Source organism: Mus caroli, unplaced genomic scaffold (assembly GCF_978045245.1).
Source record: "Mus caroli unplaced genomic scaffold, Mus_caroli_1 scaffold_1, whole genome shotgun sequence".
NCBI classification, from domain to species: Eukaryota; Metazoa; Chordata; class Mammalia; order Rodentia; family Muridae; genus Mus; species Mus caroli.
In genome coordinates this window covers 94,361,797-94,380,741 of record NW_028227256.1, presented here as the reverse complement: position 1 = coordinate 94,380,741, position 18,945 = coordinate 94,361,797, and the positions used below count along the sequence as shown (strand labels likewise).

At 39.2% G+C, this 18,945-nt stretch overlaps 1 protein-coding gene across 10 annotated transcripts in view; it reads left to right on the top strand.

Annotated features, from left to right (window-relative positions):
* Nucleotides 1–18,118, top strand: part of Pam (peptidylglycine alpha-amidating monooxygenase) — a 271,195-nt gene extending 253,077 nt beyond the window's left edge. For 4 of the 10 annotated variants that reach the window (XM_085839856.1, XM_021177118.3, XM_085839848.1 and 1 more), the window contains 6 exons: nucleotides 1,055–1,170; nucleotides 4,548–4,656; nucleotides 7,546–7,599; nucleotides 13,341–13,544; nucleotides 16,281–16,334; nucleotides 17,241–18,118. In XM_085839856.1, coding sequence (XP_085695982.1) covers nucleotides 1,055–1,170; nucleotides 4,548–4,656; nucleotides 7,546–7,599; nucleotides 13,341–13,544; nucleotides 16,281–16,334; nucleotides 17,241–17,419 — 716 coding nt within the window. In that variant the 3' untranslated portion in view covers nucleotides 17,420–18,118. The remainder of the gene's footprint in view (nucleotides 1–1,054; nucleotides 1,171–4,547; nucleotides 4,657–7,545; nucleotides 7,600–13,340; nucleotides 13,545–16,280; nucleotides 16,335–17,240) is intronic. The other 6 variants (XM_029480198.2, XM_085839859.1, XM_085839853.1 and 3 more) reach the window with 3 other exon arrangements.
* Nucleotides 18,119–18,945: the final 827 nt, after the last annotated feature.

The following is an 18,945-nucleotide window of genomic DNA, read 5'->3' as shown; positions in this document are numbered from 1 at the left end:
AAATACATAAAGACCCTCATTAATGTCAAAAAGAGAGACATTTAAGTTAGCTTTACTTCACATTCAAAGAATTAATTTGTCAAGAAATTTCAATTAGTAAAGAAGGTAATTAAATAGATATTTAATATATATTTTTAAAATCTGGAAAAAGATAAGAACTCAAGTTAGAATGTAAGTGAGAGTATCCTGTAGCAATGGTTTACGCTCAGAATGGATTGTGTTATAGAAAATATTTTAAGAATCTCTACAATCCTTTTTAAAGAGATGAAAATATGTTGACCATAGGTTTAGCATTACATGTACTTTTTAGGCTTTGCGATGCTCAGGCCCAAACATAGAACCCATGCATGCCAGGCAAACACTCTACCATTGAACTATACTCTCAGCCTCTTCTATTCTTTAATGTGTTCTTTGAAAATGCAGTATGCAGACCTCTGAATTATTTAAGACATCACCATTTCTGTTATTTCACTATATACAAAGAAATGTAGTTTTACTGCAAAGTGTGTTCATGGGAAGGGGCTTAGATTTTTGCTGTGACAGTTTGTCTTTAGCTGTCTGAAATTTATATCTCATGTTACAAGAGTTGTCTAAAATCAGATTATTTTTTCTGTACTGCAATTCCCTTAACTTCTTTGCATTCTCCTCCTACTCTTGCTTTAGCCAGATAGACATTACATAGTTTTCAAAACATGATCAGATGCTCTGAACTCATTGGCTTTGATAACTTAAATTTTCCCCATTCCTACTGAGGATCCCTGTTATATCTAAGCCTATGCCAGTATACATGTACATCAGTAACTGTGTGTCCTGATTTCTTATGGCTTCCTACCTGGATCAGGCACTCCAGCTTCTTATTTTCTTATATACAGAGGTTGATCATCTAATATGTTTAGCCCAGATCTGATAACTCACTGCTAAGAATTTTTCATTGTTGGCAAATATAGGGACCAGGTTTGACCCTAACTATATTGCTTATGTATATGATGTGCTTCTATTTCAACACCAATATTAATCCATATTTTAAAGAAAGACTATGCCTTTTTTCCCACAGGTTTTCTCTTTGCAGTAAATGGGAAGCCTTACTTTGGAGACCAAGAACCCGTGCAAGGATTTGTGATGAACTTTTCCAGTGGGGAAATTATAGATGTTTTCAAACCAGTTCGCAAGGTACTTATATGCACTGCCTAGCTGAGTTTTTATAAGACATTTAAAATAAGAATATCAATATTTAATTTTTTAAACATAGAAGATGGACAACTTTCTTAGCTGAGTGGACAGTCATATCTTGTTATTATGTTTACTTAAAATAAATGTCCTTGTCTTTCCCTAAATGTCTGTATTTCCAGATGAACATTAGCCTGTACAGTTCTAATTTTGTAGTATATTCCGTATATGATGGCAAGCTTAAACTGACTGTACTTAGCGAGTCAATATAGATATGCTGATTGGCAGATGATAGATGGACAGACAGATATTTTTCCTGGTTTTATTCAAGTAGTGAAGAAATCACATTATAAATGTACTATTATAGTTCTCTTTAGCACAAGTAGGAAGCTTGTTTTTTGTTATTGGTAGTACAATTTTTTTTTTTTTAAATACCAAGAATGGAGCACAGTGCTTTGTAGAATCTGTTCAAATGCTAAAGCCTTGGCTAGGTGAGTGGTTAAAGGCTCCACAGTAATTTGCCACTGTATATTGTAACAGTACTTTTTACACACGCAGTGACCACAGGTAAGCATTCCATGGGCATTTGTCTTCCCACTGTATTGTATATGCGGAATAATTGTCAGGGTGATCACAATACTCACAAACACTGCAGGCATGTGCCAGGGGTCCATCATCTGTAGAAAAGGCAGCCTGTTAAAATGCTTAGGCAAGGGCTGTTTTTCCAAATATAGAAGGGTTTATTGGGTTTACTTAGGTCAAAATGTAACTATCACAAGTCATTGAACAAAGAATGTCTTGTTATCATAATTCTTAAGTTGCCTGTTAGGATAACAAGATGAGAAAAAAAGAACTATGTCACAGAATTTAGAAATCTGTCTGTAAGAAGATGGACAGTTTGGATTCTATCAAAGTTTACTGTCAGTTTTATACTAGATCTTAAGGATAAAATTATGCACAAGATAGGACACAGCCTCCTCCTTAGTCCACCTTTGTTAGAAAAGGTTACGGAATCTGAAACAAAGTGAAGTAACACGAACTAAAGATTTCATCTCGGGTTCTCTTCTTGTGGGTCTCTGTTTATAGATTGCAAGCATAAGTTTTTCAGAAGATATTTTATCTGAAAAGCAATGTACATCACATTGAAATTATTGCATCTTTTAGAAGGAAGTCATTACATTAAGGGTACATATTTTACCTGCAGTGATTTGAATTCTCATTGATTATCCCATCTTTAGAGCTATTCTTCTGTGAGCTAACTTCCTCATACTTATTGATTAAGAAAAGAAAACTATTACTGTTCTTTCCGGTTTACAGTTTGTCTTATGCTTGGCTTTCTTATTCTGTTAGTGATAGTGTACTGTATCAAGTATGTTATTAACTTTTAATTGAATTGTATATCTACACATCAAGACTGAGCAATAAGCGAAAGACTTCCACTCATAATATGAGTAGGTCTGAATTAGAATTTCACAGCGCATTGTTCCTAAATATCAGCAGTCACCAAATTCATGAGGAGTAAGGTACAGTCAGGACATGGAACCTGAAGAGAGTCCATGCTGAAGCAAAATTTGTTCTTCCTTTCAGAAAACAATTTATAATATCACCCCACATACACAGGAGATGTATTCTAGATTGATTCTGTAAAATGAAACAGGCTTATAGATCTCTCAGAATTTCTACTTACTAAGTTCATCATTATAAAGATTCAAATTCTAGGTAAAAGAAATAATGTTATGATTCAAGTCGAAGGTCAAAGGTAAAGTTTTACACTGCCTTTTCTGTGGGCATATTCTGTTGCTTCTTCCCTCACATCATGTGAATCTTTCTTTTCTACTACAGCAGTCTTTAGAAATGTTTACATCTGAATGTTTGTTCCCTCTTAATGTTAGCATAAGGGTACTAGGGCAGTAAGACTAATAAAGATGGTTTCGTTCTTCTATGTGAACACTCAGGTAACAACACCACTTGCTGAAAATACTCTTTTCTCATGTGTGTATTTTGGGCATCTTTGTTTAAAAAATGAGGTGGCAGTGATGGTGTAAACTTAAGTCTGGGTCTTCCGTTCTATAGTCTTTCTTTTCAGTGAACAGTACTGGAGGAAGAGGCATGGGACTGCTCAAGGTGCCCAGAAAAAATGAGGGCTAAATGATCAGCAATAATATTTTTGGCTTAGGGAATACTGCTGAAGAGGAAGTAGAAAGAGCTAGAGGATAGGGAGAAGGGCTAGGGAATGCATCTGCTGGGCATGAAATGGCTATTCCAGTCATGAGCCCAATGCAACTGTGCTTGTCTACATAGAAGCTACTGGAGAATCAGCCCGACCTCAGTACTTAAAAGCACTGTCGCTTCTGCAGAGGTCCTAAGTTCACTTCTCAGCATCCACATTGATGACTCACAACTACTGTAACTCCCCCTCCAAGGACACAGTGCCCTTTCTTGGCCTCCTTGGACACTGTGCTCACATGCATATACCTACACCCAGACATAGACATATAACAGCAATTCTAATATAATAAAAACTTAATCTTAAAAAGCAGAATGGAGCCGGGTGGTGGTAGCACATGCCTTTAATCCCAGCACTTGGGAGGCAGAGACAGGCGGTTTCCAAGTTCGAGGCTAGCCTGGTCTACAGAGTGAGTTCCAGGACAGCCAGGACTACACAGAGAAACCCTGTCTCGGGGAAAAAAAAAAAAAAAAAAAAAAGCAGAATGGACCTGTTTACAGCTAACCATAGATGGAGCAGCTTCATCTCCACTGTTGGTTCCTATCTGCTGACCTAGTGGCTACTGATGAATTGTGGGAAACCAGGCATTACTACTGTCAATTACATAAGCACTCATGAGTCAGCCACACTCCAGTGGAGAGTTCAAACTCTATATGGGTAGCCCTGGCTAAACTGATTGGGTCTCAAAACTAAAGCAGATAAATATGGTAAATATGGAAAGGGGACTTTAGGGTAGGAGAGAGGGTTAAAGGCAAGAGGAGCCCGAATGCGTAGGATCCCTGTATGAATATGTCTGAGGAGACATTCAATAGTCAGTCTTTTAAAGACAGGAGAAATATGAAAGAAAAAGTAAACACAAATAAGTCACAAAGTACCAAATCCAACTGCCCTGAAAAAAATAAACAACTTATGAATTTTCAGTTTTTAAAAGAATTTCAAGTCAGTGGTATAGGTCCCCATTGCTTTGCTCAGTGTCTAGAACTGTGCCCCACAGAGTCAGGACGCAATGAACAGCTGCCGTTGGCTGGAGTTGCTTTGGTGGGAATTAAGGTCACTTTCCTTTGAGTCACATGCTGTGTCTAATTTTTCTGTCATTCTGTAATAGATGTAAGTACAGCCTCATCCCAATAACAAATGCCTTTGCATTTGGCAGCACTTTGACATGCCTCATGATATTGTGGCTTCTGAAGATGGGACTGTGTACATTGGCGACGCACACACAAATACCGTGTGGAAGTTCACCCTCACTGAAAGCAGGCTGGGTTTGTTTTTCATTTGTTCATTTTTATAGTACTTCTGTCTGTAATTTCCATCTGTTTTATTGTTTAAAATGGGAAACAAAAACATTTGCTTTTGATCTCTTTTTTTTTTAACGTTGGGAATAGGAAACAGGGATATAAGGGGGTTTGGGTTTGGGGTTCAGCACGTGTCTGGCATCTTCAGCTTTCTATTCCTTGTACTACAAAGGACGAGAAATGAAGAGCGATGAGAGGGGGAGGAGGAAGGGATGGGGTTCTTATTTGGTATCCACTTCAGGTTTTGTTTTTTGGTTTGTTTTGTTTTTTGTTGTTTTTTGGTTTTTTTTCCTTTTTTCATTTTCCTGGCAGTCATTGCCTTGTTTCCAGAGACACTCCACAGGAAATTTTTGATGTGTGAAGTAATGTCTGTTACATTAAAAGCCAGTGTTAATTCCAGCTTGGTTACAGAAGGAAGAGACAGCTTTGGCAAAGCAGAGGTTGGCTTGTTGCCACGAGGTATCACCCCATGTGGTTCTTTCTCTGTAGCACTGAGCTTCAAGGGACAACAGCATCCTTCCCTGACACTTAGGGCTCAGCTTTCCTCCAGATACTGAGTTGCTGTATTTTTATTTAACTCAGAACATAAAGAACACATTTGCTCCATCAGAACCTAGCCAGTTAGTGTAAAATTGTTAGGTTTTAGAGTTGGGGGTGGGGAAGGAGATTCAAGGGAACACTGGAATAGCTTACTTTATGTTAGGTTTATAGAGCAGTTTCAAGGGGACATTGAGCTGGATTATTGAGAAGTAAGGCATTTGTTAGAAAAGTTATTAACGTCACAGAGAGACAGAGGAGAGGAATTGTGTGACAGAGATGCTATGAGACTTCAGGATGAAGCACCAGAGATAAACAGAATGGTGTGGTCTCAGAAGATAGGAGACAAAGCTCTTGAGGCAGAAGTGGGATCTGTTCTTATGGCTATCTATAGAAGGGTGAGGTTTCACAACAGAACTCCCGCAGCTGTGCTTTCTGAATCTCAGGCAAGAGATAGAGAAAAGGGTTGGGAGCAAGTTAGATAGCCAAGATCCATTTTAATGTTAACTTACTTCACAAATGAGAAGGGGCCCCAGGATGTCTGATAGCCAGGGGTTCATTGTGTCTCAGCAGGGTACCCGATAGTATCTGGCAGGGGAGATTGCTGCAGATATTGTGGCCTGAGCTGGATGCTGGCGCTGTATTTTTGCAAGAATGTTAGAATTCCTTCATTTCAATGTGCACATCATTAAAAGTATGCTAGCGTAGTCCCTGGTTTCAAACTATAAATCAAAATGTTCTTTATCTGAAGTTCAGTGAACGTTTACTTGGCCAAAAATATCCAATATCCAGAAATGCTTTTTAAGTATTTTGGAGTCTAAGCAACAGGAGATAGTTGTAATTAGTAAAGGATTTGGGGATGATAGATTTGAGGTATCTAAACCTGCAGCAAATAGTTTTATTAGGTAAAGAGTTAATAAGGACATGAAAACTTGATTAATAAATTATGTCAATAACAGCATAAATTCATGTCCTAACAAGAAAAGGAAACAAATTGTTAGAAGAAAAGTAAAATTAAGACTATGAACTTCAATCAAATATAATGTACATTTTATGTCTCCATTTGGCCAATGCTGTATTCAGTAACTTTTGAGCTTTGAATTAATCTTTGAGTGACTTTTAGTATTCTGAGATAAGAACCCAATTAGTATAGTGCACATAGATTCAACCATTTGGTGTCTTGGCAGATGTGACAAAACTGTTCATCAGGAAAAACCATATTCTGCTCACGATTTCAGAGGGTTCAATCCTTGGTTGTTTACAAAGAAAGTCACAGCAGCAGTGTCATGTGGCACAAGGGAGCTTATGACCAAGAAGCAGAAAAAGGGGATAGAAGGACATGGGTCACATGAAAGCACAGCTCTGTGTCTTCCAAGGCCCTGCCACCTATTTCTCATACTCCAATAGAGCTACTGTATCAGTTCCACATTGGAAATAACCCAGGATTAAGTCAGAGTCTCCCGATCTCAGGACCTCAGGAAGTATCCACACAGACACTCTCAGTCCTGCTTTACAGCTCCTGTAGGAACTTCTTAATCCAGTGAGGACTGTGAGGGACCTGCAGCCTATACTACCCCAGAAGTTACTCACCTTTCCAGAAAAATAAAGAAACAACCTTCACTCTAAGATGTTGTCCAGGTGCAAACAACGTTAGCAAGGGAGTGGTAAAACCACTGAACTGAATCATTCCATTCCTTGGGTAGAAAGAAAGGTCTGTGGGGATCAAACTGCCAAGGCTCTCTCTCAGGGAGGGAGCTCTGAGAGAAGCAAAATGGTAGAAAAGCAAGTGGACTGTATCTGAGAGTCAGCAGAGGGCCTCTGACTGGCACCAGCTGTTCAGATTAAGTGGGAATTGGATGCTTTTGTCCTAGATAATTGACCTTTGAGAACAGACTGCCTGTGGAATGCTGAATTAAGTGTAACAACAGTAACAATCCTGTTTACCAGGTCTGAGCCCTCTATTTAGGACATTGTCACCAGCACTGCCATCTGGGAGGGGTGAGAAGGAATGGGAAAGTGGGGGCCTTGCAAACAGAATTTTGTTACCAGCTCTGCCATTTGGACCTAATAAACAGAGCTACCTGATATTTCAGAAACAATGTAATATTATGAATCCCCCCAAAAAACCCTATTCTGAATAAGTTATTAAAAATATTACCTCAACTACCCTAAGAAGGTTTTATAGAGGATTCATGGACTTGACCTCTAGTTAGACTTTGGAAATTTATGTAACTGACTAAAACTGGTATCAAGGTTAAGTTTTTTTAATGTTCTTTTAGAGGATTCTGATTCTTCTCTCTTCTTATTGTGCTGTTACAGAAGTGGAGCATCGATCAGTTAAAAAGGCTGGCATTGAGGTCCCGGAAATCAAAGGTTGGTCAGAGGCCTCTCTCAACTGTGAAACCAAAAGCTATCTAGTTGGATTATTTTGGGCTCTTGATTGCAGCTTAAAAATTATCAGGCTAAAAATATATAATGTGGTAAGTCGTTGCTCCCTGCTTTGTGTGGAGCCCTTAAGCCTGCACACCACCACTTCTTTGTGTGTTGAAGGAAATAGTTCTAAGGGCCTCCGATCATTGCTGATTCTCACTTATGGAATATGGATGAGGACTTAAGAAATCTATAACCCGTGAGCAAGAGAGATATGCAGAAAGGAAAAGATTCAGCTAGTTGTATTGGGAAGTATTTTTGACTTTTTGTAAGGTAGAAAGAAAAAAATTTTTTTGGTATGCTAGAAAAGCCTGCGTGAACTCTCATGTACACAAAGTGAAAAACCTTAGTGGGTAACTTCTATTTGATAGGAAACATTAGCGTGCCCACCAACTCCTGACGTAGTACCTCACAGCCAACAAGATTGAGTGGGGGCTTTGTAAACGGCAATGCAGTAAACCTGAGAGAAATGAAAGGACACCTGACCTCAGGGAAGTCACTGCACACATCCCCATGGCCCCATCCATATTGACACACAGTATGTGAAATGAGTTTAGCTCCCGGTGTGTGGCTACTATTCCCATTCAGAATCTCTGTCTAATTGTTTTTCCCCTACCCAAGAGCCAGTTTGAGTTTGAGTTTGAGTTTGTACTTTTTCAACAACATAGGCTTTTGACTGGTGTTTGTTGTTAAGGACACGTCATGCTTTCCATTCTTCAGATTGAACCCCCAGGTGAAGAGGTTCAGACTGAAGTCCAAGCATCTTTGTTTTCTTTTTTTTTTTTTTCTTTTTTATTGTTTTTTTTTTTATTTTGTTTTTTTCAAACCCTTGTGTCGAGGGCTGACTTTCAATAGATCGCAGCGAGGGAGCTGCTCTGCTACATATGAAACCCCGACCCAGAAGCAGGTCGTCTAAGAATGGTTTAGCGCCAGGTTCCACACGAACGTGCGTTCAGTGTGATGGGCGAGAGGGCGGCCCCCTTTCCGGCCGCACCCCGTTTCTCGAGACAAACGGCTCTCCACACTGGACCCCGGTCCCGACGCCCGGCGGGGGGAGACCCCGCGCCGCCGCGGGGACGACACGGGGACCCCGCATCTTTGTTTTCTTACTCACTTGTTTTCTTGCTCAAGTAGTTTGGAAAGATGTGTGAAGAAGCCACAAGCAAAAGGAAGTTGACATAGGCAGAAAGGAAAGTTAGCAGCAGGCTCAGCTCAGCATTGTGAGAGCTAACATTGTAGCAAAAATAAATGGCACTGTTTGGCATTTGTAGAGATTCTACCTAAGGGACAAATACTGAGTGGTATTCCTGTTTCTCAAATACAGACACAAGTCTTAAATCATCAATGCGAATCGCCGGGCAGTGGTGGTGCACGCCTTTAATTTCAGCACTTGGGAGGCAGAGGCAGGTGGATTTCTGAGTTTGCGGCCACCCTGGTTTACAGAGTGAGTTCCAGGACAGCCAGGGCTATATACAGAGAAACCCTGTCTCAAAAAAACAAAAAAGAAAAAAAAAAATCATTGCAATTTACATAGTATTATTGATGTTAGGTTTAATCCTCAAGTAAAGAGATAATTTATAAGAGATATTGCTGTTAATAACAGCTCTACATGGACAATACAAAAATTATCAAATGAAATCATTATATTAGCCATGTGATATATATCTTACATCTGAGGAAATAAGGATAGATAGGAGACAGTACATGTTTAAGTCAATTTTTAAATGCAAGTTTGTTTGATATCAAATCCTGTGCTCTTGATCAGTGCATCAATCCAAGAATTTACAAGTTAGGAATGATCTGCAGTGTGTGTTGAAATCTCTAGAATTTTCAATGATTTTAATCTGTTTCTGTTAAAATATGTTCTACCAGAACAATCTTGATGGTAATATACTAGCGATCATGTTGAGAACGTGCCCGATTATCCTGACCTCTAACCTCACCTTGGCTGCTGGATGAAAAGAAAACAATTAACCCATTTAGATGGAAAGCATCCCTGTTGTATGGCAGAACCCAGAAGTTGAAATAATAAGTTTTACTACAATGTCTGCCTTGAAAGTCCAGCTGTCCTAGTCAGGACTATCCCAACTCAAATGGACATACTCTGTTCTCAACACCCAAATAATTCTCATCCTTTCATAAGATTATATGTGTATCATAAAAGGAATATAGATCATGCTGGATCTCTAGAGACTACTGCTTATCAAAATCATGACGCTAACCTTTATAACAAAGGCCAAAGCAGATTCATAGCTGGCAGCATGGGTGTTTATTAATTTTATAACTTTAAAAATGAGCTACTTTTGATGATGCTTCTCACCATGAGTGTTCATATAATTGACCAATTATCACAAGGTTGCAGAACCAACATTTCAAGGAAGTTTCAGAAATAAGTGAACTGGAAAGGGTTTTAAATTTCAAATAGAGTCACTAGGAATAAAATGCAGAGCTCACTCTGTCCCTGCACTAGGTGAAGGTGACCATCATGATCAGTCTCCAAGTAGAGAGAAAGAAAAAGAAAGAAAGCTGTCAAGTGCTCCGAGCCTCTTGGGCCTTATTGAGGGAAGCCTTTGGAAGGAGCTGAGAGGGCGAAAGTGGACTGTGCACGAGAATGAAGCTCCCGTATGCTGGATATAGCTCTCTTGCTTTCTGAGGTTACATGCTAATGCGTTTTCTAAAATCTTCATCCTTCAGTTGTGTCTGTTATGAGCTAGGTAACAGTTGTTGTATTGCTACATTAAGAATGTACCTCTGTTCCTGTCCATTATTCCAATTGCTTTTATTAAAGAAGAAAGTCTGCAATGTGGGTGCCAGGGTGTGGGAAAGATGTCATGTCTCTAGACACACACCCTGACTTTAGGTCTACACACACAAACACACACACACACACGTGCATTAACACACATGCAAACATGCATACACACAGCTACATGTATGACATTAGTTATAGAACTGAAAGAATTAGTTTGATATTCATAGAAAGTAGATGACACAGCAATGATTTTGCTAAGTTACATGCCACCTTAGACATTTTTGGCTTCCACGGTTCTGGTATTTTGGATGTTATCTACTGAAAATATATGATTATTCTAATATTTGGAATAAACTAAAATGTGTTTAAGATTTAAAAGGTTTTTTTAAAGGTACTTTTAAAATTTTGTTTTGCAAGGGCAAAATAAATAGAGAAATAAAATAATAGAGATATACAAATACTATGTGATTGCCCCCCACAAAGGAGTACAGATAACTCCCCCTTTAAGAAGCATTGCTTTGGAGAAGAAGAAAAAAATACTTACTGTTCGGCTTTTAATACCATGTTTATTTCTGTACAGCAAGAGATGTTATGAGAGCTGCTGATTTTATAAGACTCTGAGGCATTGATATTCTAGGGAGGCTGCATGTTGCATCTTAAGCGCTAGGAGAGCATCGTGTTCTGTTCCCCTTTATCTCCAGAAACTCAGGCATAGGCTAATTTTAGAGTCTTTATACTTCTTCACACCTGTTCACCAGGGATGCTCCAAAATATGGAAACATGTAATAAAGAAATTTCAGATAAAGAGTAAAGTGATATAATGTGGATTGTGCCTTATTTGAATGGGATTCCCAGGCTCTTTTGTGGTGTTGTGTTGGATTTTTCATTTTACCTACACAGTCCCCTCGGAACAGCAATATTGCTTTTCTTTCTAAGACTCTGAGACATTTTAAAACAAACCTCTTCAGAAAAAAATAGAACCTTTTTAGGACTTAAACATATTTCAGTTTATTCCAAATGTTAGGATGATCAAGAATTTTTAGTAGATTATATCCAAAATACCAGAACTGTGGAAGCCAAGAATGTCTCAAGTGGTGTTAACTTAGCAAGTTCAATTGCTGTGTCTCATCTGCTCTCAATGAATGCTAGGCTGATTCAGTCTGTAACAAACATCATCTGTTTAATATAGCTCAGCCCTGGCTCTGCCTCATCCATGGTACAAGGTGCAGATTGGCATAAGCATCGTAGCAAAAGCAAGAAGTAACTAATAGAAAAGACTGGCTAATCATCCTGCTAGTGTATACAGCTTTCAAATAGAAGCAGGCCTTTCTTGTAAAGGCAATACACACATTCTTGAATGCCAGGATACAAATATGTCTCATGATATTTAACCCCATGATTCCATTTTTGCAACTTTTTTTCCTGTTTAAATATGGAACAAGTTTAAATATAAAATAATTGTGTATATATTTTCTGTGGTAACAAAGGAGATGGCGGAACAGTGGTCAGGTCCGTGAACCAATCCTTTCTCTTCCGTCCTCCTTAAATTTTGAGAGCCAAGCAAGTGAACATGTGATGGTGTAGTCTCTGTTGTTGTGAAGTGGAGGGAACAAAGTGGAGACTTTAAGGCGGTCAGCAAAATGGTTACAGTAGCGCCTGCTCCCGAGCTTTGTGTGTGGATTAAAGGAGAGCCAGGCCCAGTACAGTGCAAGTGCTCAGTGACTGTAGCTGACATTGGGAAAGAAGACAGCTCAGAACACTGAAGCAGTAAGTGTCCATCCTCCCTGTGTTTATATCATAAACTGGATGTGAAGTGTCCTGAGGGATTTCAGAAACATGTATCCAGCAAGCGGTTAAACCATCTACATGTACAGAACAGGAACCAATTTTCCCAATTGTGTTAAACAATCTATTCTGTCCAGTTTGTTGAGGGCTGGGGTTCTCTGCAGCATGCAGTGTATATTGTACTGAAACAGAGAATCATAAAGTGAGGAATTCGGATTCTGGAAGCCTTGGAAAGCCTTTTAGCCAACAGGACTGTAACTTCTGGCTAAACTCTTAACTGTTGCACATTACAGTTTGCTGTACCCAGATACCTACATGCTTCTTGGGAATGGCTCAAAGCCCAGACTCATTTGAAGTCAATAATTATTGCAGCCCCTGCAGTAGCTTCTATAGCTTCATCGGATCTCTTTCTCAATGGTGTATTAGGCCTGATATCTATCCAGCTCCTCTTAGCAGCTCAGGAAGTTGATAAGCTATATTCATTACCAATAAAATGATATATATTGCACTTATACTTTGCTGAGATCCATATAAAAGAACACAAAGGGACTGTTGATTTTGTCTTTGTCAGTCTAGAATTAATGTCTATCACTACATAGAGTACTAAAACTTCACAATACATAAAAGTGATTCAGAAACTGAAGATATAATGAACCAAATACTTATTAAACACCTTCTTTGTGACCCACGTTTAAATCTAACAATATCATGAAGTAGATTAGACCACAGCTTTCCAAATGAGATTTTGTAATACCAAGATAACTAACTTGCCCAAAGTTATTCTGCTAGTACACCTGAGTTCAACCATGATTGACTCCAGAATGCTCACCAGCTCCTTTCTCTACACAATGAAGTGTGTGATCTTAACCTTGTAAATGTATCTTAAACTTGAAAAAATGCAAAATGATATCTATTTTATAGACTGAAGAGGGAAGTAGAGGTGTATCAAAGATTACCACTGGGAAGGTGAAAACTATATAGTAGTCACCATAACTGCTCTTGACAACATAGACAACAACATGACCCCACATCCAGTGGTCTCAACAAGTTCTTGGAGAACCATTGTTGATTTGACTGGGTAGGGATGGGTGAGAGGGTTTGAAATATTTCAATCAATTGCATACTGTGAACTCTTCTTTCCCTGAAGAAGCCGAGGCAGTTGTTGAACCCAAAGTGAAGAACAAACCCACCTCCTCAGAATTGCAGAAGATGCAAGAGAAAAAGAAACTGATCAAAGATCCAGGCTCGGGAGTGCCTGTGGTTCTCATTACAACCCTTCTGGTTATCCCTGTGGTTGTCCTGCTGGCCATTGCCATGTTTATTCGATGGAAAAAATCAAGGGCCTTTGGAGGCAAGTAAAATGAGCCCCTTAAATTTGGAACCTGCCTTTGAAAGCATGTCTGGCCTAATTATCACTAGGAACCTCGTCGTGATTTATCTGTTTGGTTTGACTAAGATTGGTTTACATGCACTCTGCCTTTTTAATGATATTATTGTCTGTGTCTCAAAAGGTAATTATAATTAATATTGAATATAATATATATCTGGAGCCTCTGAAATTTTTGTAGTTTGATTATATTATACCTTCTTCCATTGCCATTTAGCAGTTGGCTTAAGCCCAAATAATATCACCATAAAAAAGCTGTGAGGTTGTAGGTCCACTATAAATTATCTTGCAGATCACAGAGAAGAACATACCCTGCTATTAGGAATGAGCCAGCACTCACAATACTTGGGTTGGGAATCTTGAGGCTGTGTTCTTTCCCCATCAGATTGACTCTAGCTTCTAGCTGCATGACGTTGGGCAAGTTACTTCATCTCCCTAAACCAGTTTCTTCATGGACAAAACGAGAGTAAAAGATGAGGTTGTGTAAAAATGAAGTAGCGTGGTAATGGTCATGAAACATTTACTAAGTTTCTAGGACCTACTATGTACCCAATACCATTAGCACGTATAAACAGTAATCTTGGTGAGAGAGAAATAAAAAGAGAGGACCATTCTCAAGACTTTGCTTTCTCCAGAATCCCCATGACCTAACAAACCACTTGTTTTTTGAATAGTCGTAAGTTTGAACATTAGCCTTTCCTAACTGAGCAAGGCAGGGTCCAGTACCAAAGTCAGTAGTTTTAAAAATAACCTTCATAGTATGAGACCTATTCAGGCTATTCAAGTAATTAATTGGTGCCGTCTTTATATTGTACCTCCAAGTCTTAAGGCGAATGTCTATAACTATATCTGGGAAGGAATATGCGGGGCAGTGTGGGAGCTAACTTTTAATCAGGAAATAAAATCTGGTCTTGATGGAGGTCCAGATAGCCAGGGCAGGATTTCGGGGACCCATGGGGAAAGCCTTGACACACAGGAAGACACTGAAACATAAACAGTTGAAAGCTCCACTTGATAAGTTGTGAAAGTAATGATTCTTAGATTTTCCTTAACTTTTTTATTTACTTCAAATAAATCTTAGACTATCTGAAACTATCATAAGTCTAAAGAAAAACAGAAAACAGCCAGGAAGTTAATTAGACATAAGCTTTAAGAGAACAATTGTGTTAGATGTGGTATTAAATGGATGTGCTTAGGACAAATAGCAGTTCACAAATAGCAGTTCTTCACACTAGCAGTTCAATAAGATAACTGTTGAAAAACAAACAGAAAGAGATGCGTAGATGAAACTTAGAATGTAGGTGAGGCAGACAAGGTGATATATAAAGCCATAAGAGGGGATGGTGCCCATGTACTGTAGTGAAAACTGTAACATGTTAGCAGGGCATAGAGCCTTATGCACAAGGCAGGGCTCTGGGATAGTGAACTCAAAAAAGGAGAGGAAGTGGCTTAGAGAGTCAGGAAGACTTGTTTGCCTGTTTGCTCTCAGAGACATGGAACTGTAGCATAAAGCTATGTGGGAAGGTAGCAACCTAGGTCAAGCCATAGGAAAGTGCCATTGTCCCTCCATGTTTTCTTTAGGGACATTGTAATTCTATGCAGTTCTGTTGCATTCCACCAAATGGTACATTAGCCTGTCACTATTTCTAAAATGTTTTATTTTGTTTTGTTTTGTTTTGTTTTGTTCCCAGTGGATTTTATCTAAGGTTTTTATTCAGAAACCCTCCTGAAGGATTTTCCCTGATCCCACACACCCTAGTTATGTATTCCACTGCTGTTCCACCCAGGCACCAAAGCGGGCACAGGGCACCCACGATTGGCCAAGGAATGCACTATGTCTTTGTGGAACTGAGTCTGATTTTTGGCTTTCTGACAGCTCTCCTCCTTTCCCTGCCTTGTTTTCTACCTGTCTGCTGCCACCTGCCTTTTAGCTCTCTTCATGAAGCTGCCTGCACCCTAATGCTTCTCTGAGCAAACCAAGGCAAACCATGTAGGAAGAGACATCCCAAGGGGACAGCAGGAGTACTTTGGGAGCTCTGCATCCCCCATAAAAAGAAAAAAAAAAAGATTTATCTTGGAGATGGGTGCCCCAGGGGAAGGAAGGACTGAGCTCACCTAGAGGTCATGGATATTGTTCAGGGTTTCCTGTCATTCCCATTCATTTAGGCTTGAGATGAAGAACAGCACATCCAAATCCAAAATAAGCCTGCCCAATGCTGTTAACAGGAGTAAGGCTTAACACATATCCCTAAATGGTTGTAATAAAAGATTCCAATTTTGGTATATATTACTTTGCTAACTTAATTCTATCCCAATAAAAATTGTTGATGTTAGCACAGTTTTACTATTTCATATAATATACCCCCTTATGTGTCACAGATGTGGAGAGATGGATATGATCTCTCATTTCTTGGAGAAAAAAAACTGAGGCTCAAGGAATGAAAATATCAAAATTACAGTCTATAAGAGACACAGACAAGAGTTTACCCATCTATACTTCTCAAGTTCCACAATTTTCAGCCATCTTTATGCTTCTTAGTAGCATATAGCCCTTTAATAAAAATTTGTAGTCACTTGTAAGTTCCCGATTTTATGTTGAATGTTGAGCCCTTGGATAGAGAAGGGTGAGAGGCGAGAGACACATTTAAAAATGGGTCGTCTTTTTTTTTTTGGTCTTTTTTTTTGTTTCGTTTAAAGCAGATCATGACCGAAAGCTCGAGTCAAGTTCTGGAAGAGTACTGGGAAGATTCCGAGGTATGCATGTGTCCTTTCAGAATCTCCATGTCTGGTTCAAAGTCCACGAGCGCGTGTCTTGTAAAGAACAACAATATGAACTAACCAGTACCCCGGAGTTCTTGTCTCTAGCTGCATATGTATGTATTCCTAGTCGGCCATCTCTGGAAAGAGAGGCCCATTGGACATGCAAACTTTATATGCCCCAGTACAGGGGAACGCCAGGGCCAAAAAGGGGGAGTGGGTGGGTAGGGGAGTGGGGGACTTTTGGGATAGCATTGGAAATGTAAATGAGGAAAATACCTAATAAAAATTTAAAAAAAAAAAAGAATTAGGCACTGTTTCCTATATTCTTCGTATTTTGCACTTAGCATCCTAGCAGAAATGCAGAGGGAAGACCCTGAAGTGAGGGCCTCGCCTAACATGCTCAGCCCTGTTTCTCTTTTCCATTTGCCACTCTGTATCATCTAGTGCACTCCACCCTCAGCCCCCACCCCTCGCTTTCCATCTGTTTGCTTTGTCTTTGGTAAACTTCCTGTGGCTGATAGTGTGGTCAGTGCTTGTCTAGGGAAGACGACCTTTTCATAGAGTCATTGAAATGAAAAGCAGCTCAGGGGTTGCCAGTTCAGGAGCGCTGTAGAGAGCCAGACTGTGAAAATGGATCTGAAGTATTTCCGCAGAAACATAATCCTGGGGAGTTTAGGATTTTATCATTTACTCTGATAAAGTCTGTTGAGTAGTATCCATCTGGTTCTGTAAGGGAAATCTCTTTGAATATCAGTCTAAAAACAACAAAACAAAACAAAAAAACACTCTACCCTCTTCCATACCCAATTTCTGTCTCTGTTTAATGTTGAAAATTTACAAGGAAAAAGACTTTTTTGTGTAATTTTTAACTCTACTGTGGCATTCGATTTTTTTTTTCAGGAAAGGGAAGCAGCGGCTTAAATCTAGGAAATTTCTTTGCAAGCCGGAAAGGCTACAGCAGAAAAGGGTTCGACCGAGTGAGCACAGAAGGGAGTGACCAAGAGAAGGATGAAGATGATGGAAGTGAGTCTGAAGAGGAGTACTCGGCTCCGCTGCCCACTCCTGCACCTTCCTCCTGAACTCCAGCCTTCCTTCCGGTAGCTCAAGTGAGGTTTACCAAGATGCCCAGATTCCTTTCCCTTTAACGCGTGTAAAGTTCTGTGCATTTGATTGTAAAATGTACTCGTCCGTGTGGAACTGTACACACCTTAGTTACTTCATTTGGCTCCGTTGGCTTGTGTTTCTAGGTGAGGAGTTTCCTACCAGTTCACTCCAGTGCCATTGTCTTTATATGAACGTAGTGTAGAGAAGCTGCCCTCCTCTTCCATGGTAGCGCTCCAAGCCCTAATGGAAGTTTAGCTCATTTACATTTGGAGACCCTTTTGGTTTTTTGTTTTTGTTTCTGTTTTTTTTTTGTGTGTATGTGGATGTAAATAGCCCTATTCTCTGCTTGAACACAGTATTCTCCCAGTCCACACCCATTGCCAGTGTCTTTCTTTGGTGCCTTTCCTGTTCAGCATTCTCAGCCTGTGGCAGTAAAGAGAAACTTTGCTACACAACAAAAAGCTGCTAAATCTCCCTCTATTTTTTTAAAATCACTAACATTATATTGCAATGAGAGAAATTTTAAAAAGTCTCTATTTAAATTCTTTTTTTAAATTTCTCTTCAGTTGGTGTGTTTCCGGGATGTCTTATTTTTAGATGGTTACACTGTTAGAACACTATTTTTCAGAATCTGAATGTAATTTGTGTAATAAAGTGTTTTCAGAGCATTAGCAGTCAGAGTGTATTTTTGTGATTTTTTTTGCACACTTACATTTTATACACATCTTTTAATAATTACACAATTATCAGTGAGTAGAGCTAGTTCATTCTTTCAACCAAGAGAAATGTTGTGAGTAAAATTTAGAAGACAATTTTATGGGACCAAGATAGATCGAGAACGATGGTAAGAATATTCTTACCTGAATAAAACCAGATTCTCTTGGAAACCTCATAAAATGTTTGACATATAATACAATAAGTAGTAGAATTAGTTAATAGGGAAGGGGCCTATATCCCAGATGTCAAGAGCAAATGGGCCCATCAGCAGAACTTACTACTTACTGGCTATTTTCCCTTAAAGAATTGCTTGACCCAGGGTCAAGGGTCCTTACCTTATAGAGAAGTTCTCACATTGACTACAGATTACTTTTTGAGAGTTTTTAAAATGATACATCAATGTAACTTAGTGAGAACCTGATAACTTCCATTTTTAAAGGTTTTTGACTCTAGAACATTTTCATCAAAATGCCTATTTGTATTTCAGACATCTAATAATTAAAATATTAAGGAAAGAGACTTGCTAAAAGAAAATGTTATTGTTTCAAGTCTTACTCCCTCACGACCGGGGATCTGACGGGGAGTGTTTGTCCACTCCAACAAGGAGCTCACCATGAAGTTACAGCTTCACTTTTCCCATTCCTGTGTTTCCCCTGCAAAAGAAAAGGTCCAACTCTGACCATTCCTTTTTCCTTCCACCTAATGGGAAGTAAATACAAGAACAGTGTTTGGTTGTTTGTGAGCACGTTCAACTCCATCAATAACACTTGTTATTTCAACAGCT